This window comes from Peromyscus eremicus, chromosome 22 (assembly GCF_949786415.1).
Source record: "Peromyscus eremicus chromosome 22, PerEre_H2_v1, whole genome shotgun sequence".
In the NCBI taxonomy this organism is placed as follows: Eukaryota; Metazoa; Chordata; class Mammalia; order Rodentia; family Cricetidae; genus Peromyscus; species Peromyscus eremicus.
Window position 1 is genome coordinate 32,983,933 of NC_081437.1, and position 23,414 is coordinate 33,007,346.

The 23,414-nt window shown below is 43.7% G+C and overlaps 1 protein-coding gene across 2 annotated transcripts in view; it reads left to right on the forward strand.

Annotated features, from left to right (window-relative positions):
* Window positions 1-23,414, forward strand: part of Nbas (NBAS subunit of NRZ tethering complex) — a 280,100-nt gene that overhangs the window by 202,420 nt on the left and 54,266 nt on the right. For both annotated transcript variants that reach the window (XM_059248639.1, XM_059248640.1), the window contains exons 43-44: window positions 1,404-1,654; window positions 2,839-3,173. In XM_059248639.1, the coding sequence (XP_059104622.1) occupies window positions 1,404-1,654; window positions 2,839-3,173 (586 nt within the window). The remainder of the gene's footprint in view (window positions 1-1,403; window positions 1,655-2,838; window positions 3,174-23,414) is intronic.

Here is a 23,414-nt window from a genome sequence, read left to right on the forward strand (position 1 = left end):
CTCTGCACATCTGTCTGTTCCTAGTGTAGGAATCAACACAGAACAAAGCTCTTCCTTTCTCTGCTCCATAATCCTTCTCTCTGCACATCTGTCTGTTCCTAGTGTAGGAATCAATACAGAACAAAGCTCTTCCTTTCTCTGCTCCATAATCCTTCTCTCTGCACATCTCTCTGTGTGGAGCATCTTAGTGAGGTTACGCAGCTTTGTGTTTTCTTCGCCACTGCCTCATTCTCGACTTCATTTTTCTAATTATGAAAAAACATATTTTTTTTTTTGCCGTCACTTTCCTATACAACGACGTACACTATCCCCCAAGTATTTTCTCTGCTGCCTTGGGTGTCCTGGAAACACCATTTCTATTAGTATGGTGGGCTGCCCAAAAGACCTTCACAGTTAGAGAAGGAGACTTACATAGTCCAGGCCCTGAGACGGTACGAGACCTGAGTCGGCTGTCTAGGGAAAATCAGAAGATGAAATAAAGCCTTCTCCTCTTTCCAGTTAAATAAAACTCAGACAAGCCAGTCCAGCAAACAAATATCACCTTTTTTCCTCAGCAGATTAACCTTAAGTAACTCCTATTAAAATTCATATTAGACTTTGAGTTCGTATGAAAAGGTACTTAAATTAGTATGAAAATATTAAGGTGTATCTTCTATTCAAGAAGCAGTCCTGTAGATAGTATTGAAAGCATAATTATTTCTTTCCTGTTTTAATCTTACTTAAACATGACATAAAGTTGATGTTTATTGAATATTAATTCAATACTCTTAGATGTAAGACATGCCAAAATGGTGGGATTTTATTCTTCCCCTTGCTATTTCCTTCTTACTTTTTAAATTTGCATTTTTATTTATGGCTTATTTTGTGTGTGTTCCTGCACATGTGTGTGGAGATGGTAAATGATTTAGAATAAATGTTCTATCTTGTTTCTTGACCTAGCTGGCAAGAAGAGGCAGTTCTGGAACTCTAGGAATGCCTGTTTCTTAGGGCTGCTGTGGTTCTGTCTGTGGTGACATGTGGAAGTCACATAGTAGGGCAGAGCTCTGCTTCTTATTCATGTCACTTTAGATACACTGCATAGGTCTTGTGGCTAGTTAGAAGAGACTTATTAGAAGCAGCATCTGTGGGCCAGCAGGATGGCTCAGTGGGAAAAGCACTCTTCAGAAGTGTGATGGCCTGAATTGCATCCCAGGACCCATGGTGGAAGGAAAGAACCAATGCTCAGGAGTTGTCCTCTGACCTCCACATGCTCACTGTGTCATGCATCTGTGTGGGCTCCCTCCACCACACACACACACACACACACACACACACACACACACATCAGCCTTTCTTCCAGGGTTTAAAGATCACTTTTATGAAGGGAAAACATATAACATAGACTGTTTGGTTCTTGATTTCAGTTTGTCCACAGGAGAAATTGAAAAGCGAGCCCAAACCCTTCATCTCTTTGACACTTTGAAGACGGATCCTGAGTCCTTTCATAAACACATGATCAAGTATATCTACCCCACCATCGCGGGCCTTGATCACGAAAGGCTGCTGTATTATTTCACTCTCCTGGAAAGCTGTGGCTGTGCAGACTTTGAGACGGCTCCTATTAAGCCAGAAACCCACATTCGCCTACTGAAGAAATTCAAAGTCGTTGCATCAGGTAGGACATTTATGTTCCTGCTGGTCCCTCCCTTCTAAATGAAATCTAGGGATTAATTTTCCGTTCACAGCCAGCTGTGTTCATATATTGTCACTGACATAGTGAAGCCACAGATTTGTGGAGGAGATTGACTTTAGTTAGCATCTTCCCGTTCCTTTATCCTGCATGAGAGCGTTCAGCATCAGGAAAAGACAGAAATCTCCTGAAATTCCCCAGTGACTTTAGGTGAATCTGCAGTGGACAGCCTTCTTTTGTCAAAGTTGGTATTTTAACATGACATGATTGGACCCCTCATCTTAGGCAGTTTGGAAGAATTTCACTTTGATAGGACGCATTTATTTAAAATATTCATGGCACTTGTGGGGCTGGAGAGGTGGGTCAGTGGTGAGGACTTGCTGCTCTTGCCCAAGTCCTAGGTTGGGTCCCAGCACCCCCATTAGGCAGTTTAGTTTCCTATAACTTCAGCTCTAGGAGATCCGACACCCTCATCTGGCCTCTGGTCACCTACACAGGTGGTGCACAGACATGAATACAGGCACTCACATGAAGACATAAGAGAAATCAAATCTTAACATATTTATGTATGTATGTATGATCTTAAGTATATGAATTTTTATAGATGTAATATACAAATACAGTGTTCACGGGACATGTCAAAGAACCTCGGCACCTTGATGGATTTTAGAAATGTTCAGAGTGGCGTCCTTGTGCTTGTAACTAGGAAATTGAATGTGTTAATTTCTACGCCTCAGTCTCTACAGTGCTTCATACTTTATGTGGCCCTTTGGTCTATATTCATCTTCTTCCCATGGCAACTGTGAGAATGTCCTTTAGGTTATCAGTTGTTCTGGTAGCTGCCTTCAAGTAGCTGGTGACAAATGGCAGTCTGGTGACTGTATCGGTAGACGACAGCGTAGGTGCTGAGGGCCATGAGCGAGCAGTAGAGGCGAGGAGACAGCACAGAGAAGGACACCGGGAGTTGTGTAAGTTGAATGACATGGGGTTGCACAGCGCAGGTCCAGGCTGGGGCTAGAGCGCAGTTTCTGATCTTCTCCCAAAGCCGAAGCTCGCGGTATAATTGCTGTCTCTTCATTCAGCCGCCCACCGGGCTCTGGGTGTTTGAGGCGCCTGCGTGTGGTTTCCACTCCAGTCAGCCACTTCCTTCCTTTCTCCCCTCCCCACAGGTCTTAATTACAAGAAGCTGACAGACGAAAGCGGGGATGCGCTGGGAGCTCTGGAGCCGGTGCTCACAAGTCAGAATATCTTATCTGTTTCCAAACTTGCTCCCAGAATCCCTGAGAAGGATGGGCGGATGCTTTCCCCCAGCTCCCTGTACACCGTCTGGTTGCAGAAGTTGTTCTGGACCGGAGACCCCCAGCTCCTCAAGCAGGCTCCGCAGTCCCCCTCGGATTGGCTGCATGCCTATGACGTCTGCCTGAAGTACTTTGATCGCCTGTGTCCGGATGACCTCATCACTGTGGTGGATGCAATTACGTTTTCTCCAAAAGCTGTGTCCAAGGTAACTAAAAAGTACTTCGAGGTAGCTATTGAGAGTACTTTGAAAAAAATGAAAATTGTGCTTACATTCTATAGATTTGTTTTTATTTTCTTCCTTGAAGTAGAAAAAAAAATACACTTGACTTTTTTGCTGAGCTTCACTGAGAAATCACTTTCTGCAATTACATATAAAGAAACAACAAAAATCCGAGGTACTTACTCTAATTTACATGTACATTTTGACCTGCTGTAGTTCTCATGGGTATGCCATAGTTATCATAGCATCATCCTGTTTTTTCACTGTGAAGTGTAAGGGAGCCCCGGGGTCCATCCTTGATGTCTACATCCTTGATGTTCTACTCAGAACCTAGGCTGACCCCTTTCTGGGATCTGGTCGAGCCCTTAGGATTTTCTGCATGAATATGAATGATGCGGAGCAGGCCCTGGCGATAGGATGTCTCAGGGTGTGCATGCCATAGTTCCCAGTGCTCTGTGTTTAGACCTGAGACCTGCTCTCCATACCTCTTCAGTAGTTATCTGAAATCGAAGTCAAGTGGCAGGGTCCTCTTTGCTTTCCACCCTCTGACCCAGATAATCCTCCTCAGCAACTGCTCTGTCCTGACTGCTTGGGCCCCAGCCTTGTGTCTCTTAGAATATCTCTCAGCCTCTACCTTCAGAATCACAGTTTCCTCTCTTTCCCCCACAGCTGACACTGCCTTTTCTTCCTCCAAGATGGCACGTGTATGTGGTGCCTCACCTGAAGCGATTTGTTAATATTATGCTGCCATTGCAGGATAGTTGCGAAGTCTTGCAAAACACTCATCTGGCGTTTGGCATGGGTGAATTCTGGGTTAGTCACTCACTAGACTCCAAGTTGTGGGTGACCAAGAACCTTTTCATTTTTGATTAATCTAATCTAGCTAACTTGAATAACTTGATTTTGGATTTTATGGCCACTGCTTTAACATGGGGATAATCATTGTTTTCGGAAGGAAATAAGGATAACTTTAAAGGAAAGGTAGGGAGATGTGTTTAAGAAATGCTTACATTTGGGAATCACATATGTCCTCGTCAGCTGTGAGAACCCATCAGACCTTTGCCTCATCCAGAGGAGGCTAAGGATGAATAATCTTTGAGGAAGATACTATTTGTCTGAGTTATGGTTTCTGTTGCTCTGAAGAGACCCCATGACCATGGCAGCTCTTATAAAGAAAACATTGAATTGGGGTGGCTCACTTACAGTTTCAGGGGTTCTGTCCATCATCATCATGGAGGGACATGGTGTGCAGACAGACATGGTGCTGGAGAAGGAGCTAAGAGTGCTACGTCTTGATCTGCAGGCAACAGGAAGTGAACGAACCCATACACTGGGTATAGCTTGAGCACCCCCACAGTGGTACACTTCCTCCACAAAGGCCACACTTCCTAATAGTGCCACTCCCTGTAGGCCAACGATTCAAGTACATGAGTCTGTGGGGGCCATTCCTATTCAAACCAGCACAGCTGCTGTTACCTGATTGTAGAAGCAAGGTAGAGCTGGTAATGAGGAGCCACATTCTGATCTGCAGGAAGCTGCATGTGTCCTTTCGTAGCCATTATACTTTACTACCTGTAGGAATTCATAGGGATAGGTCCTGAAGCCTGTGTAGAAACTAAGGAGTACACGGACCAGAGAGCAGCCTGGAGCTGCCTGTCATGGGCCCTGGCCACAGCAGAGCTCAATTTAGATGAGAGGTAGGTAGAGTGTAACATGCGGGAAGGGACCAGTCCACCTAGCGTCTGAAGTCACAGAAACTGGCTCATGAGCTGAAACCTGAGCGCTGCTGAAGGAGTCAACAAGGAACCTTCCTTCCCGCGTAGTCTCCTGGCTGACCCTCAGGCTGTAGGGTGTTTCAAGTAGTTTATGTGAGGCCAGGAATGGTCCACTGTGGTGTGCGGGAAGTGGGAGCGATCCTGAACCTTCTTCAGCTATGAGTTTTAGCTTCTGTCTGTGGTATTTTAGGCTTCAAGATTTAAAAATATACCATATGCTCCCTAAACAAATCTTAATCATAGGCTTTCAAGATGTCTGTGAACTATTTGGAAGTGTGTGACACACTTGTTGTGCATGTGTAATTTTATGAGGAAAATACACATGGCAGACTGAGTGAAGATTCGGCCGAGTACTGTGTTAATCTAGGTGTGCAGCCAGGTGGTGTAATCTGGGTGCAGCATTTCCTTTTCACGGACTGTTCCCAGAGTGAGTTTTCTAGTGCAGCAGGAAAATTATCAAAGTAAATAATTACCTTTAAAATTCTGTATCTTTAGTCTAGGTATAAATTTCCCCCATTTTATTAATGATTTAGCTTTTCATTTTCTGGTTAGAGCAGGTATCTATTATATTTTGATAAAATGCATATTTGAAACAGTGCAGCACAGAGAGAGAGAGAGAGAGAGAGAGAGAGAGAGAGAGAGAGAGAGAGAGAGAGAGGAGAGAATGAGTTATGAGACACAAGCCCCACATGTTAGAGGACACATTTGGAAGATGGAATACAACTGGATTTGTTCAAATTTTCAAAACACCAGATGTTTCCACAGCTTGTACATGATGCTGGAAATGTAAAGTGAGTGTGTGTTATTCATACACAGTGTGCAGTTTTCAGGAGTGTGCCCACATTTAATTCAGAACGAAATCTTTAGAAAGAATGCGTAAGCTTTTTCTAGAGTGCCTAGCAAAACAGTCAGCAATTGTTCAGATACTAAAAGTCAGACAGGAACTTCCTGACGTCTGCATCATGCGCTGAATCCACAGTGAGCATGCCAGTGGTGCCTTTCCATCCTTGTCCTGACAGTTGTTTAATTAACATTTACATTAGCAGAATTCTTAGACGTTCTTGGGAAAGCGTTCACTAATAGCATTATGTCATATGCAGTGGCTAACTTTTCTGACACTTGTGGTGATGGATATGCAGAGGGGAAAAAGGATAAAAATGTGTATGTTGCAACCTGAATTGCTGAGTTGGTTAGAGTGCCCCTACCATGTTAATTTCAGCAGTTGGAAACACTTTTGTCTCAGGTACAGACAAGTGAGGGTGGGTGACACTGTTCCCCGGGAGATGTGAATAAGTATCTACTCACCCCAGAAAGTGAACCACCAACAGCAGGTATGGCTATCACTAAAGCCTGATGTGGTAAACCAGTGAGTTTATTAGGGTTCCTTACAGAAGTGTGGGTGAGTGGGCAGTTACAGGAGTTGGGGTGAAGGGTCATTTATGGGTGAGAGGTCACTTTCAAGAGCAGGAACAACTTGAATGTGGCTGTATCACCAAAAAACAATGAAGCCTGGGCCACAGCTCCCCACAGCTTCTGTGGAGTGCAGAGCCTCACAGGCAGCAGCTGGACAGCTGGGGAGTGCAGTCCCGGGCAGCTGGCCTGGGCTTTGTCTCCTCAGCTTCTGCATTTAGACTTGTTCTGACTGGAATAAGTAAAGAAAAGTCAGCCCCACACAGCTACAAGGTTAGGAAAGAGGATGGTGTAATAGCCACTGCTTTGGACTGTATTTTGATACCATACTCCTGCATGAAACATTCTAAATATTAGCTGCAGTGAGGAATCTAAAAACAGTTTAATTGCATGAGGCATTTGGAAATATTGGTACACTGGGTTATGAAGACCGTGCACATGTTGACACATTGCATTGTTTAGTGTCAGAACGTTGCATGCGTTAATGTGAGCACCAGTCTTCCACCAGATAAATCTTGATTTTTTTTCCCAGTTACTGTCAAGCTAAGAGTGGTAGATGCAAGTTTCATTTTTAGTTTTCTTTCAAACTTTATCATTGGAAACAAATACTGTGCACTGTTTTCCTTAAAGTGGCAGGCTTTTTCAGTTTGAAGAGAATATCTTCCAGATATTCACCTCTAGATAGATCTGGAGTTTGTCAGTTGCTCTGTCAGCTCCCAGGTCACGTGATTGCACAAATGCAGTGTCCTGGTCACACTTGTCTGCACAGTGAGGTGCACAGATCTCACTTCTTCCTACAGAATAGTGACATCTGCACAGTGATTGTTATTTAATAGAATTCATGATTTCTGTTCTGTCATCTAGAACATTCTTCCATGGACTGTCGGAGTACAATGAGTGACTGTTGGTGTAGTCTGCTTTGTGTGAGTCCTCACAGTTTCACCCATGATTGATTGCGTTTACGTTTGAGTGCAAATGTCAGCACATTAGAAATGGCTAAATAATACCTTACTGTCATTATAAAAAGTGTTTATATTTAAGGCTCTTGGATGTAATTGAGGTTCCTTGTAGTTTACACACCATACTTTGAAATTATTTTGGGGTTCCTGATAGTTTATGGACTTTACTAAAAGTTATCATCTCTAACCAGTATAACTGTCTCCGTTCTCTTTGATGTTTGCATGAAAGATAGTTTCACATTTCTAAGACTTGTTTATTATTTTTATGCATATGTATGTGTAGCCACATGAGCTTTTATGTGCACCACATGTGCAGGACCATAAATATATAAAAATAGTTTAGTCACAATTTCATCATTGCTATTGGTAGAACTGGAGAGGAGAATGTGGCTTCCTTCTCCTGTTAACCTTTCTCATCCTGAGCTAGCTAGATCTTCACCGAACCCTGCCAAACACACAGGCAGGCCCGCAGCTCACACATATCCGTGGGAAGGGCGACCTCATTTCTATTCGCGGGCTCTAGAGAGGCAAATCCTGATCAGTGCTCACTGTAGATCTAGCCTGGGACACCTGGGGAGCTGGAAGTGTAATCTAAGTGAATTCCTCCCGTGTATTATTATCCCACCATGTGACCAGTGTAAGCTATTAAGGGGAATTTGCATTCACATTTTAACTAAGTTTGTTAAGACGCCGTGTGTACTTACATTAAGTCCACTCAGACAGGTTACTTTGAAATGCTCAGTAACCCACAAGCATGTTAGACGTGCTCTCCAACCTCAGTGTGGCCCTGAACCACACATGGCTGCCACGGAAGGGCACAGGTACTGCAAGAGTACTCTGTCACAACAGCCAGGTGGGCCTCTAGGGGGAAGGGCAGGGCTAGGTGTACGAATCAGTGTCTCCTCCTTGTGTCACTTGACGGGTGTTACTGCTCTCCAGAAAAGTGGGGGAGGAAAGAATGAAGCAGCATTTGCTTTCTTTGAACCCATAAGGGAAGATTCTGGTTTATAGGCCAAAGAAGAAGCTGAAGAAAGAGAAAGCTGCTTCCTACACATTTCCAAAGGAATGTCGCCCTGACACTGAATGAGACCCTAGAGCTCATCTGTCCTGTGCGATGTACAAGTACTGGCTACCATTTACTGCCCACTCACTGCACACCAGGCACGGGCTTCACAGTTCCCCTTTTCACCAGGAAGCACCACAAGTGGTGTACTCTCCACTGAGAAGTCAGCCCAAGGCCAGAGGTTAGACAGTTTCTTCAAAGTCAGAAATAAGATGGTAGCTCAGCCAGAATTCCAGTTCTGGCCTTGTGTCCGTCACTGTTAGAGGAGTTCAGTGGGTAACCAGCTTTTCCTTAGAAAGGAGCCTACGATTTTAGAGGCAGTCTTCATTTTTTGTCATTACTCTCTCTATATATGGAGTTCACATCTACCAGTTGGGTTTGTTTTTTCTATAACATGGAAACAGTGCCCCTGCCGTCTCCTCCTCCTCCTCCTCCTTCTCCTCCTCCTCCTCCTCCTCCTTTTCCTCCTCTTCCTCCTCCTCACTGTGGCAGGTCTCTGCTAGAGTAGAAAATCACCCCCCAAGCCCCTATCATATGTGTTCAATTCTAATCACATTCTTGGTTCACTTTCTTCTGTGATCCCTCTGAAAAGAGATTTACTGGCCTAAATCTCACTAATCTCTATTCTGTATACCGGTATAGGTTTGATGTAAGGCTAGAGTTTCACTGGGCTAAAATCAAGGCAAAAGGACATTGCTGTCTGGAGGCCCTAGGGGAATCCATCTGCCTTTCCTAGTGTCTCATGACTGCTCTCCTTCATTGACTCACAGTCCTTCTCCATCTTCAGAGACAGGAACCGCTGTCTCTCTCGCCCTTCCGCTATATATCTTCTGTCTGTTCAAAGCCAGAAGAGTTTCCATTTTGAGGCCTCGAGTGTTTACACCGACTGGGGATGGTCTCCCCTCTTGGGGCCCATGCATTCCCATAATTCTTGGTTCCAGTGATCAAGGATAGGGACATTGGGGGTAGTGCATAATTACACTTCTCCCTGGCTCTCCATAAAATAAGGCTTTTATAGAATATATAGGCTCAGGAAAGCTTTGTTGTTAAAGTTGTAGCTTTGTATTAAAGTTGAGACCAAAATGTAAAATCCTTAAAAGATTGCCAAAGTTGAAATGTGCTTTCATATCTAATACATTTTTTTTAGTAAATAAAATATAGTTTGAGATACATTTTTAATTACAAGTCAGATAATCTAGGATATCAGACATTACTTTGAAATCTTCTGATGTTCATAATTTCTTCAATAGAAATATAAATTGCTGTAAAACTACTGAGTTCTGAAGCTGGCATTAGTACGTAGATGATTGTGTGCTGATGGCTGCTCCTTTATATTAACCCTGAACCCAAATGTGAACTGTGGTAAAGTGTTTCCCAGGGCTCGAAATCTGCTAAGTGCTGATCTTTGTTAATCTTTAAATAATTTCCTTTGCCCATTGACAAACTCTGGTTTTGTTTGATTCCCCTGGTTTTTGTATGAAAGTATCACTGCAAATACTTGGAGGAATTGGTTGGAGGACCTCTTCATTGCTATTCTTGTGTGAGCGAGTGAGCGCTGTGCCCTTGCCTTCTAGCAGCTCTTGGTTTATTGTGCATGATGAGCAAAGGAAGTATGGTCAATGGAAACACAGTCCTGGTAAGAACTGACTATTTCAGAAGTGTTGACTGTACCCGCTCTACTGCTCTAAGCTGACCTTCATCTGGTCCCTGTGTTAAGAGTCCTGAGCAGTGTTATTGAAGGTGAGAATTTAGCTCAAAAAGCATAATCTATGTGGACAGAAATGCAGACAACCATCAGCTTAGGAGATACAAAGAGAAAAATAATCTAAACAGGAATTCTTTCTTGGTGTGACTGTCGACACCACAGAATAGGTAGGAGCAAGAATTCTTGAGGAATAGAAAATATAATCATTTAGGTATGATATAGTACAAGAGTACTAACTTTTTACTCACTAGATATATCTAATATAAACCACTGTGTAATTTCCACTTCTCAAAAGTGAGTTCGACTTGCTGATGCTCTTCAAACAAGTAGATTGAAGTGACATCCAGCAGGGTGAAGGAGATGTTAAAAACCAGGCTACATGTAGACTGAGCTTCTCTTTAGCTTACTCACATGGGGGAGCCCAGCTGCCATGTTTGAGCAGCTTATGAAGAGGCCCCATGACGAGGGAGCAGGGATGCCAGCAACTATGGGAGTAGGCATGGGGTCAGGTTTCTTCTCTGTACCAATCAAGTAGGCAGATGGACGTTAATCGGAGCCATTTCCAGATTCATGACTCATGGAAGCTCTTGTGAAATATGAATTTTAAGCTTCAAAATTTGGATAATTTGTTACGCACTAGTAAATTATATTCACTACATATCAGGAATCAGTCTCAATGCTTGGTATATATCACAGAATAGTCAAATATCTCTAGCATTAGGAAATGTACTCTAGTGGAAGACAGAAACTAAACTAAAATATTATGTGATTACATTCAGACATGTGAAATAATAATGAATACAAGTGAGGAATAAACTAGGGGAAGATTCAGGCTACTGGGCAACAGGACTGTTGTCAAGTAAGGCGTCCAAAGAAGACCTCACTGTGAGGGTGCCATTTGAGCAAAGACTTTGGTGAAGGGAGGCCACAGGACGTATTTGTTGAACACAGAGAAGATGGGATATGTAGTAGGTTCTCCAGCAGGGAGCATGCTGGGATTATTTGAGGGAAAGGAGGCCAGTCTGTTGATGTGGAATGAAAGAGAAGAGTAATGGGGACGTGAGGTGAGGTCAAAGAAGAATAAAATGGTACCAGCTTGAATAGAAGCTTGAATGAATGGGAAGCCACTGGAGCGTGTTCATCCAAGCTGATGTTTTTAACAGAATCTCTCGGCTTCTATGTGGGAGATGCTATGGCAGGTAACAGCAGAAGCAAGTGAACCACTTAGGAGGCAATTGCAGTTATCTAAGTATAGTAGGGAACACAGCAAGGCCATTTGTAGATGCTTGTAACTGCAGAGCATACAGAACCCTCCAAACTACTGTCTTGTTCGTGTGTGCCCGTGATCGTTTAATGTATAACCTAAGCATAGCAATAGATTAACAGTAACTAATAATGAAGTAGAACAATGAAAACTTCTATAAAAATATTTAATACTTAGGAACTCTATGGAACCTTCCATTTAATATTTTCAGACCTTGGTTGACCACGTGTAATTGAAACCTTAGAAAGGGAAACCCTGGCTAAAGGGAAACTACTGTGAAGATGAGGTCAGTTTGGATTAGGGTAATAGCGAAGGAAATGGTGAAGAGTAGTCAATTTTGATCAAGCTGATGGAGTGATTTGCTGATGTATTTGATGTGGAATGTAAGGAGTGAGGTGTCTGCCTGAGCAGCTGTAAAGATGGGAGTTGCTGCTTACTAAAACTCTTCTACCTCTGCTGTCTCCCTGACAAGGCCTGTTTATATACTTATTTTCAGAATCATCTGTTCATTAAAATATGTTAGAATTTTTACCTTTCAATCCAGGTCTTTCTAGATTATATATATACATACTCATACATATGTGTATATATATGGGTGTGTATGTGTTTGTGTATGTATCTAGATATACATGCATATACACACATATATATGTATACACACACATATACATATGTATGAGTTTGATGTATGAGTCAGGTAAGTATTAAAGCAAATGTTTGCTACTGTTTGGTGGTGTTATTGTTTTGTTTTTTAAATTAATGATGCTGCTGGTGGTGGTGGTGGTGGTTTTTGGTCTTAGGAGTCCTGTTCTCAGCCCCTGGAGTAAACTCAAAGGAAATCTGAGACATGACCACTGCTGTCATTCACACCCAGTCCAGGAACACAAGACAGGCTCTGAGAAAACAGTTCAGAGTTCAAGGCAGCATTGAGATGAATGTTGGATTTAATTTCATATATTCTAGGTCACTTGACATTTACAGACATGTTGTAAGGTGACTTTTAAGCAAGTGTTATCATCTCTAGTCTTCAGTTTCATTCCTGGGGAGTGGTTGCCCAAAGGGCCTCCCTCATCACCCACGCCCATACTAGGGATTGAACCAATGGCCTTCTGTGCAGTTACTAGGCAGGTTCTCTACTTCTGAACTCGGTACCCAGACCTTTGTTTTTTTACTTTTTTTCATTCATAATCTTGCTAAGTTACCCACCTTGACTTTGAACTTACTCTGTAAGTTGGGAAGCCTTGAGCTAGTCATTCTCTTGTCTCAGCCAGAAAAAGTAGCCGACTACAGGCTGGCATCTCCTTGGAAAGCCAGAAGTTTGTTTGGCACAAAGGACCATACATTATGGAAATGCCTCAAAAGGAAAGCACAGAACTCTGATGTGGTGTGGAGAGGAAACAGGACGCAGTGCACTGCTGTGATGTTGGACTGAATTAGGAGACGGGCAGTATAGAGGTGAAGGGGGTGGTAAAACTTGAGTGTCTTCCATGTGCTGGTGCTTTATGTAACTTACCTCAGAAACCCCTGTGGCAGATACTGTTGAATGGAAGACCTCACCTCTGTTTAATGGACCCCTGTGGCAGATACTGTTGAGTGGAAGACCTCACCTCTGTTTATTGGACCCCTGTGGCAGATGCTGTTGAATGGAAGACCTCACCTCTGTTTAATGGACCCAGAATTTAGGCTCAAAAAACTTAAGGGACTTTGCCCAGGATAATAGTACATGACAGAAAGCCTAGACTTGAGCCTAAGTCAGTTGTACATTCTGAAGTGTGTGGTGTATATAAACACGTACAGTCTGTCTCTAGACTCACTTCGATTCTCTTGTTTTCTCACTGTGGTTTTAGTAATCTAACCTAGCACCGATAACAGTATGACTGTTGTAGAGACTCTTGAGGCTGCTAGAGAAACAGATCTGAGGTGGTACTGTTCCTAGAATTGGCTACATGTGGAAAGCTTTTGAAGGGACTGATGGGAGGACCTGGGGGTCAGCCCCTTGTCCCCCAGGGCTGTGTAGATCCCCTTTGTAATATCGGCACAACACAAACTGCCCTTCGAAGAAGTGGGAGCTCAGACGGAAGCACACATTTCCACCAGGGCATGCTATCCCAGAGAATTATGTCAGTCCTGTTCTTAAAGTCTCTAAGAAACCCTAGCAGTCTGTTATGTAGCTGACGGGACAGTTTACTGAAGTAACATGTCCACACTGAGAGTGTGAATGAAAGAAAGTTGTCCCAATAAACTCACAAGACATGGCCAGCTAGAGAGAAACTGCTTACTCTGTCCCCTCGCCACACCTAGTCACATTACAGTTTCCCAAGAGGAACTGGTTTGGTTGTGTGTCCCTTGATGGAGAGCCATGAAGGACAGAGCTCTTTTGACTACTCCCTAGGTCGCATGAGTCAGTCTCTGGGTGACGGACTTTTACTGCCTATCTTCTCACCTGTGGTCACATTGGGAAGGGTTCTTGTTGCCAGACAGGCAGCCTGTTCGTTACATGCTGCTCCTGCTGTCTTCAAAGGGAATTATGGGTATTACGTTCATTCTGAGTATCATGACCTGTACATAGAAGACAGCTAAGAACTGTCCTTCATAGCATGCACAGAGCCTAGTCTACACTACATGGGGTTCTGGAGCTGAAAGGAGAAGTAGACACACACGCCGCCATCCCTAGCCCAAAAGCTATCTCCAATTGATGAGCACTTGGAAATGAAAATGTAGTTTTCTCCAAGGGACTCTCCCTGGGAAAACAAGCTACTCTTAAGGGTAGGCTGCATGCCCAGCAGTCAACGGCCGACATGTGAAATCAAACTCAGTGGCGTCTTTGAAGGTTCCCTGTCTCACGATGCTGTGTCAGAGCTTTTGTTCTCTTTCTTCTTCTTTTAATTTAATTTTATTTATGTTTTTCTCTCTTTTCAGCCTACTGGTTCTTGGCATATATATTAGGGCTTTGAGTTTGGTGGTTTGGTGGGATCCTGAGTGTGCAAATGAGTGGGACTCTGCAGCTGGACCTGTTCTGTGTGTCCTTTCTTGAGCACTTTCCCTCCTTTGGTTTGTTTGGGTCTATTTGGGTATGTTAGTTTTTGTGTCATCTTATTATATTGTATTTTATTATCATCCCTTAGAAGCCTGTTTGTTTTCTAAAGAGAGACAGCAAAGGCCTGTTTCCGGATAAGGGAGGCAGGGAGGTACTGGAATCGAGGGAAGAGAAACTCTAATCAGGATATCTTATGTGTGGAAAAAAATCTTATTTTCGGTAAAAGGCAATAAATACATACATACATGGATAAAAAGGAGCTTGCCTCCCAAGTCTGTGAGTGTAACAACCAGGAGCACCTGGCCTAGCCATCCAGACTACAACAATGGAGGTTACTGTTGTCTTCCGCTTCTGTCTTCAGGGCACGTGCTGCAAGACCAGGGAGAAAGTGCTGTGGAGTTTCCCTGCGAATCATACCACCCTAACAGGCAAGCCAGAGACGTCCAGAACAGTTAGCTAACTGGTAGACGTAACCGGCTAGGGCCCACGCCCATGCCTGCCTCGAAGCCTTGCATGGCATTCTTCTTTTGCTTGCTGATTTGGCTGCAAAAGTGCATCTGGGGTGATCATAATTACTGGCCTGACTAGCAAGCTGAACTCATTCTCTGCTTTTGCTCGGGAAATTATTTCCAATTGACTAAGGTGATAATTGAGTAAGAAATAGAAAATTGGTCAACGATCATGTGCACCATATAGTCATGAATGACAATGCCTCCTACCCCCATAGAGGGTCTGGAGGGTTGCCAGGCTGGTGTTGTTTCTGTAGCCCCAGAGTTCTCTTCATTAATAAGCTGGGGAGTAGCTGCATCCCCCTTCCTATGAAGCTTTAAATTCATAGAGGTGTAAATCCTTGAAAGGACAGAAGAATACATAAAGCTCAGAATAATACACAGCCAATATTAAAACATTTAACCTGAAAAGGAGCAGTGGGGGACAGGAGGTCTGGACATAACCCCTCCCAGTTTGTGCCTTTCCTTGGCAGGCATCGTCATTCTGACCACTTACCATTCAGCACTGAACCTTGGGTAGCGTGCCTCTCAGTGCTCCAGCCTTGTTCCTCCTACATCATAAGGCTTCTGCCCTGCCCCTTAACCACCTTCCACACTTACAACCAGGTTTATCTCCTAATTGCTCTTTATGCATATGTCCCCAGCCTGTGCAGTGGAGGAATTTGTAAGAAGCAGCCCCGCTTGCCCTTCCAGATAATGCAGCTGCTCTGTCAGGTTATGAGCAAGAGTCCTCAGAAGTACAGCTCTCGAGGTGTCACTTGTTCTTACTTGTTGGGTGGTCATGGGGAGTGCTCCGTAGATGAAGGTGTTAAGTGAATGAAGAGTGTGGCCTTGAGTCAGTGGGGTTGAGACAGTTCAGGAAGGGTGCCATTGTAGAAGAGGTATTGCTCCTGAGTCTGTGTATGTGTCTGTGCACGTGCGCGTGTGTGCGTGTGTGCTTGTCCTGGGCCCCACAGCAGGACAGACTTGAGAAGGTATATTCCAGAGAGATCTAGCAAGAATTAACGGGGCGTTTCCAGCTGAGTACAGATAGATGGACACAGATAGACACACTGTAGGAATCACGGGCATGGAGTACAGATAGACGGACACAGGTAGACACACTGTAGGTGGAATCACGGGCATGGAGTACAGATAGACGGACACAGGTAGACACACTGTAGGTGGAGTCATGGGCATGGAGTACAGATAGATGGACACAGGTAGACACACTGTAGGTGGAGTCACAGGCATGGAGTACAGATAGATGGACACAGGTAGACACACTGTAGGTGGAGTCACAGGCATGGAGTACAGATAGATGGACACAGATAGACACACTGTAGGTGGAGTCACGGGCATGGAGCTGGAGATGAGGAGGAGCCTGGCTAAAAGGTTTGGACCTCATCTTGGAAATGACTGATTAGACCTGAGTTTTAAGGCGGATTCTGCTGGATTTTCACTAGAGGAGTAACTCTGTGCTGACTGAAGAAGGGAGCAGACGGCACCCATGTGGAGACCAGGACACCCCCAGTGGGAAGGCCATCACAGCATTTGATGGGACGAGTCGGGAGGAGCTCGGCATCTGGTTGTTACTCTGCTACAGCCATGTGCCTGTCTACATGGCCTTATGTTGTGTTACCCTTTAGGAGTTTGTACCGTCTACCCAACACGGTTAGCTGAATCCCTCAGCAAAGCTCCTAATCACAGGGCAGGCATTTCATGTCCAGCCCACCTGATGGAAGGATCAGTGTGCTTTGATGGCAGTTTATACATTGTCATGAGGACAGAGCAAATGAGGAGATATCTACAGGGATCCAGGAATGCCTAGGAAGATTCACACTTCACAACGCAGCCTCCCAGTCTGGTGAACTGAACTGATTTGATAAGTGTTGAGATACACCATAGTTCTCAATAGCATGCTCATGTCAGACACAGACAACCTAAGTCTCATCCAGGTCCAACCTTGGAGAACTTCCTCAGCTGAGATAACGTTCTCCCCTGCGTGTAAGGGGGCCTCATCTCTACTGTGTGAATACACGTCAGTTTTAGAGTGATTTCAGACACAAGTAAACTTCCAATTAAAATGACCCTTTAGGTGACGAGAAAATTACCAGCTCGTGTCACTGGGAGATGAGGCCGGCCACGTGATTAGCTATCTCAGTAGTCATGGTGTCATGGAGCCTCATGTCTGTCTTCTGGAGTCTGTGATATTAGCTTCATCAAAGGCTTTTTGCTGGTAGTAGTCCAGAACACTATCCCTCAGCAGTGAGTGAGTGATGATGCTTTCTAATTCATGTCCAAAGAGATACAGTGAGAGAGAGCGTGCGCGCGCACACACACACACACACACACACACACACACACACACACACGTAACAAACAGAAAGTTCCCACTGTGCTGGCTGTCACACCCTGGGCCAGCCCCCGTGTCCCTGGCTTGCTATGTGCTGATTACTTCAAGTCTGGGTTGCCTGAGCTAACCTGCCAGTGTTAGCACTGAGTCAGTTCCACATGGCTTCAGAGGCAGTTTATAGAGACTGTGTGTGTGTGTTTGTGTTTGTGTGTGTGTGTGTAACTTAAGATTAGTGCCTAACATGCTGTAACATGGAGACTCAGCTTTGGTCCTGCTCTGATGGCCTACAGTCCTCTGGCTAATGCCGTGTGTGGCATTTGTTAGCAGCACAACCGAGAGATGAGGTGTTTGACTAGGGCAGAGAAGAAAGTGGTTGCTTTTTAAGAATCAAGCCAGTTGAAGGCAGCTGAGGTGACTGCTGGCTCCTTTGTAGCCCCTATAAGTTATTCTGACATCAGAGCCAAGTTACAGGTGTTTTAAAGTTATGCATTTTAAAGCATTGGCAAGATCTTGTAATTAGGTTAAGACATTGTAGTAAGTATTGAGAACAAAAGAAAGAAACGAGAACACAGACTGGAGATTGGAACAAGAGTTATCATATTGTATCTCATCTTAGTAGGGGTTATATGCTTTTCAAAGTTTTATTTACTTTTAATGTATGCATGTGTTTCTCAATATATGTGTACTCTGTAATTGAATTTTGATATACAGTCTTTCTTGATCTGGGTATTGAACAAAATAATTGAAGCTGCCAACCCAACTAATTGGCCAGTGGCTGAGTAAGAAAACATATCCAGGAATTAGCTTAAGGTATCCTTCAGTTCTTTTACACATGCCATTAAAGGCCGTTCTTCCTTCAGCTCCACACACCCCGTCCAGACTTTTCTCGGGCCCCAGAACAGCCTCTCCTATCTCCCACATTTGCCACTGGGTGAATCAGTTGAGTCGTTCAGAGTTGGGTACCCAGAGCTTTTCATAGTGGATCACACACTTCCATTACTACTAAAATTAGCCAGGAGAAGCTCATAGCAAATACAGGATTTCTTTCTGCTTTGCCAGTCTCTCTCCCATCCTGGCATAGTACTCTGTGTGCCCAGGAATAGATGTTTCTGAGGTCAGGATCAGCTGATTGCTACACAGGTGACAATACATTAGCAAAATGGTGCTCCCAGGCTGTGGCCCTGAACCTGTGTTCTGTGTACCTAAGAGACCCTAAGATGGCTGACTTGCCCTCTCCTATGCTATGTGTAAAGTTTTTATCCTAATTAGAACTGGTTACAAAGGAGGGCATAAGTTCCAGTGTATTGTAGATAATGCCTTCTCCTTTGAAACTATTATGCAGTATAACAAACAGAAATTTGGGATCTCCCCATCTCTTTACCATACAAGGACAAATGCATCTTTGGCACTCAGGATGAGTGCCCCTTCTTTCAGACTGTCTCTGGTTTATCCAAGTGAAATGGTACTGGAATGTGAGTAAAAGAGGTAAAGATAGATTCTACCTGCTAAGAACTAACGGGAAGGAAGAGTGCAGAGTAAACTGAGCTCCGCTTTGTCTAACCAGGCTGGAGAGTTTTCAAATGCTGCTCTGGATTGAAGGAAGGTACTGAAGGATACTGGGGGCCAAGGGCAGAGCGACTACACCATCCGACTTTGCCAACTGGAAGCAAACTTCTTGTGTCTTTGACAGAAGGTAGTAGTTCAGCTGAAGTGGGGCCAGCAACAGACCCTTCCCCTTCCTATAAGGACTGCCAGTGAATATGAGCTACCTCCTTGCATGTTTTAGAGAAGCAATGTGTTTCCTGAAAAGATGCTGGGTGCTAGGAGAGTTGCACTGTGAAGCGGGCAGGCTTAATAACTGCACACTTCTAAGGAACGGCTCTTAGAGGGTCACACGAGCCTATCATGAGGTGTTGGCTAGAACAACAGTAAATTGTCCTGGAAGCTTTGAGCTTGTCATTAGACCTTTTAAAGGACCCTCCTTGGGAGAAATGAACTGACTTGTAGAAGCCATGCTAGGGTTTGGTCTGTTCTGTTGGCGCAGGATTAGATAGTCATTTTGTACTCAGAGTTTTGCAGTTTTCACTTGCATATGATTTCATCATTATGCAGCATGTTGATCCTTAAAAATCTGCTTTCTATAGGAGAAATGATTCTGTCAATAGAAATTAAGTTGGAAAAATTTCTAAGACCATTAGCTTCTAATAGTTTCCTTAAAATTCTGTGTTGTGTTACTACTACAATTATTGTGTTTATTTGATGAGAATAACATAGGTAAGCTAAATTTTTGTTGTTAAATAACATGAAAATAAACTGATATTCCAAGTGTACATCTTAGGAGGTGGGTGGGGTTTAAATGTTCATGAGCCCTTGGGTGACTATCACTTATCACTAGATTGAGATCAGAGTTAGCATCAATTCATTTATAATTTATATTTCTTTTGGATATGTACTCAGAGCACATGTTCTTTAGTTGAAGACCACTGACCTACGTGGAAAGTTTCAGTTGCTCAACCATTCCTGTGAGGTGACCTTAGCCTTCCCTTGAATCTCTTCCCTTGGCTAAAATACACATGTAAGCATGCACGCACGCACGCACGCAGACACTTGTTTTATACTAGCAAGAGCTTTTCCAGGATAGTATGGGATTGAAACTGGCAGAGGAATGGTATTTATCTTTGAGGATCAAACTTTGGAATATTTGGGTATTTTTAAAACCTGTTCTCTGATTTTCCTCCAATGTACTGCCAGCTGCTGCTTTGCATCCATTTCTGTGCCCAAGAGACGCCTTCAAATAGTGAGCCAGTGTTTTTGTTGAGAGTGCATTATATCCCTGAGGTGTTTTAGAGCTCAGTAGAAGATGAGGAGTAATGACCTTAGACCGTTCTCTCTTGTACTAGCCTTTGTTTAATTTCTTAAGCTGCTTTTCTGCCCTAAAGTCATCTCTCCCTTTGCTCCCCCCCCCCCCCCCCGGGTTACTTGTCCCCATCAAGTCCTAGGTCAGCCATTGCCTCCTTTTTGTAGACTTCCGTTTTCCTAAGGCAGATTTTTTTCGTTACTATCTACATACTTCATTTATATTCCTGTACATTTTATAAAGATTTAATTTTATCTTCTCTTCCATTAGTATGCATGTTCGAAGGTAGAGTGTCTTAGATTATACTTGTGTGCCTGTGTGCCAAGGCTGGGCCTAGCGCATGGTCAGTGTTACAGTGTTGAGCATAAAAATGGAGGAGGGAGAGAGGGAAGGAGTAAGGGCCTCCTAAATAGCATTAAAGCAAAGACTGTCTACTCAATAGTACTTAATAAATTCTATCCCATTTCAAATGAACTGGTTCTAAGAATATCTGAGTAAAATCCATTTTTCTCGTGGCTTTCCTAATATTTTATATGGTCCTGTCAGCAGTGGGACCAGAGAGCCCAGTTTTCTACCCATAGGAAGCAAGTGTGTTTTCTTAGGCCACCTGTTTCTCAAATGCCAGCTCTATGTTCAGAGTCAAGCCGCACGTGCTCGCTTTGTAAAGCATGTCTTGTTGGTGGGGTTTCTCAGCCCTAAGGTGCCTGCATCTGAATACTGTCCCTGTGGACTTTCAATGAAGCCGTTTCCGGAAGCGCCATGACTGCCAGTATCATTCTCCTCTCAGAGCTCCTTCTCCACATCCCAGGAATCAAGATCTAAGAACAGTGCTTTCAGCCTGATACTTAGGGCTCTGGTGATGTCACCCTGTGCCCTGTCTCTGGCATGTCTTTGTTGCATCCTGCATTCCAGCCAAGCCTGTGTGCTTGTAGCTGCCTGTGTGTTACTGACTGGTGACCTCTTCAGACTCTCTTTCTTGCCGGAATTCCCACTCACTCTTTGGCCTCTCCTTAAGAATGTCTCTCACCAGCAGCTCTTTCCTGACCTTGCCTGTGCCTGCCTCCCTTCTGGATGGAGTGCCCTTCTAAAGACTTCAGTAGCCCAGCCCCCCCCCCCCCCCCATAGCTGCCCCAGTTGCATAGTGGCCATACTTCTTTGTAATGCTTTTCACTTTTTCATGTTTCCAACTAGACTGTGACATAGCCATGGGCAAGGACTTGATCTCATTTTGTGTTTTACCAGCACCCTGCCTGAGACCGAGGAACACTGTGTCTTGGAAAATGTCAGGTGACTAGATGGAGCATTACCAGTTGGGCATCCTTGCACTCTTCCCATGTGACCTCTGATCCCTCTGGCCTGTCTCTGTCCTGATGGCATACTTTTTGTTTTTGTTTTTTTTTTCAGATCAGTTTGTATTATTGTGTCACATCCTTTAAGTTGTTTTTTTTTGTAGTTCTTGTCTCCTGGGAGCCTTACAGTGGGGCACTGGGCAGTCTTGATAACCTGCAGCCTTTCAAGCATTCTGGACCGTGAGTATTTAGGGAACATAATGCTTCATTGGATTTTTCGAAGGTCCTTTTCCCCCTGCTGGTTTATTAGAGTTGCTAAGTAGTTTCGCTGTAGTTCTTTTACCTTGTAGGGATACAAACTTAACACAGTTTTTATTTTGAAGGGCGTTGCTTAATTGTGGTAGAAAACTGTGCCTGTGGACCACATAGAGGGGATTGATGAGCTTGGAGATGACATCAGGAGTCAGGAAGGTCCTTAGAGCTGAGTTTCTAAACTGATTGTAGAAGGACAAGGAAGGAGGTCAGAGAAAGAATGACGTTTGCCAAGGTAGTTTCCAGTGGGTCATATTTCCCATCTGGTCTGATCTGGAGCAGGAACTCAGTGGCCAAAGCTCTGCAGTATTGCCCAGTCCCACTGCACACAGATGGTTCCATTAACCGCTGCTTGGCATCTTGACATCTGGCTTGTGGGGCTTGGAGGCTTCTCTATCTGAAGTGGGGTGTAGGCCTTAATTAGTCTAGACCCAAGTTCTGGGACCCCACTCCCTCCTTCCATGTCAGTGAGGTCCTTCCTACCTCATTCCACAGTTCCATGTATAGTGCTGAGAAGGGCCTGAGTCCTTGAAAGTGTGCCCTCTTCCCTTAGTCTGTTGGACAAGGTCAAAGCCTCAGGTGTTAATTTGAGATGTCCACAAGGATCTAAGCTGTGGCTGTGGCAGCTACCACTATCTCAGAAACTTAGTTGAGTTCACGTAGACATGATACCTGTTAGCAATGTGCATCTTTGGAGCCTTTGTTTACTTATTTGCTTTGGGACATGTTCTCCTGTACCATAGTTCTTTGATGTACCACCCCCATCCATAATCTCTCTCAGTTTAGAAAGAGCTGCCTTAAAGCTATCGGCTTTCTGTGGAGGTCCACATCATTAGTTGGATCTCTGTCCTGCGTCATGTGCCATACCCTTGCTTTATCTTCTCCTGAAGCATTTTAATCTTCTGAGGGCTTTACCTGCCATTTGCTGTCCATGGATTTCTCAATCTTGCCTTCTACCACTGGTGTGTAAATAGCAATTGTTTAACCATATGAAGACCTGAATTTCTGTGATATTTCTCTACTCTATTTGGTTCCTACATACAGTCTGGATAATAGTTTGATAAACTAATTTCTCATTTATAGTATTTGACCATAGAATCCTGTAACACCCAACACATACTGCTAATGTTGATATTCTAGCCTCTCTAGACCTTCACATTCATTAGTATGTGATATGCTATATGAATAAATGTTCTATGCTATACAATACAAATATAAACATATGGTGTATGATATACTATATTAATAAATGGTATATGCTATACTATGTGGATATGTGGTGCATGATATATAGATATGTGGTATGTGCTATATACTATATGAATGGCTATATGGTATGTACAGTACAGTATGGATAAATGGTATATGGTATACTATACAGGTAAGTGATATATGATATACTATATGGATAAATGGTGTATACTATATGGATAAATGGTTTATGATGTACTATATGGATATATGTCATATGACAGGCTATATGGATATATGGTATATGACAGACTATATGGATATATGGTATATGACAGGCTATATGTATATATGGTATATGACAGGCTATATGTATATATGGTGTGTGATCTGCACCCCAAGTGTAGATACAGTTTTGCAGTGTCTGGTCTGATATCCAAAACCCCCCATACCATTACTCTTACATCTGTTGTTTGTCAGAAATGGCTGAGGTTCCTAGTGGTATAACAGTGCAAAAGTC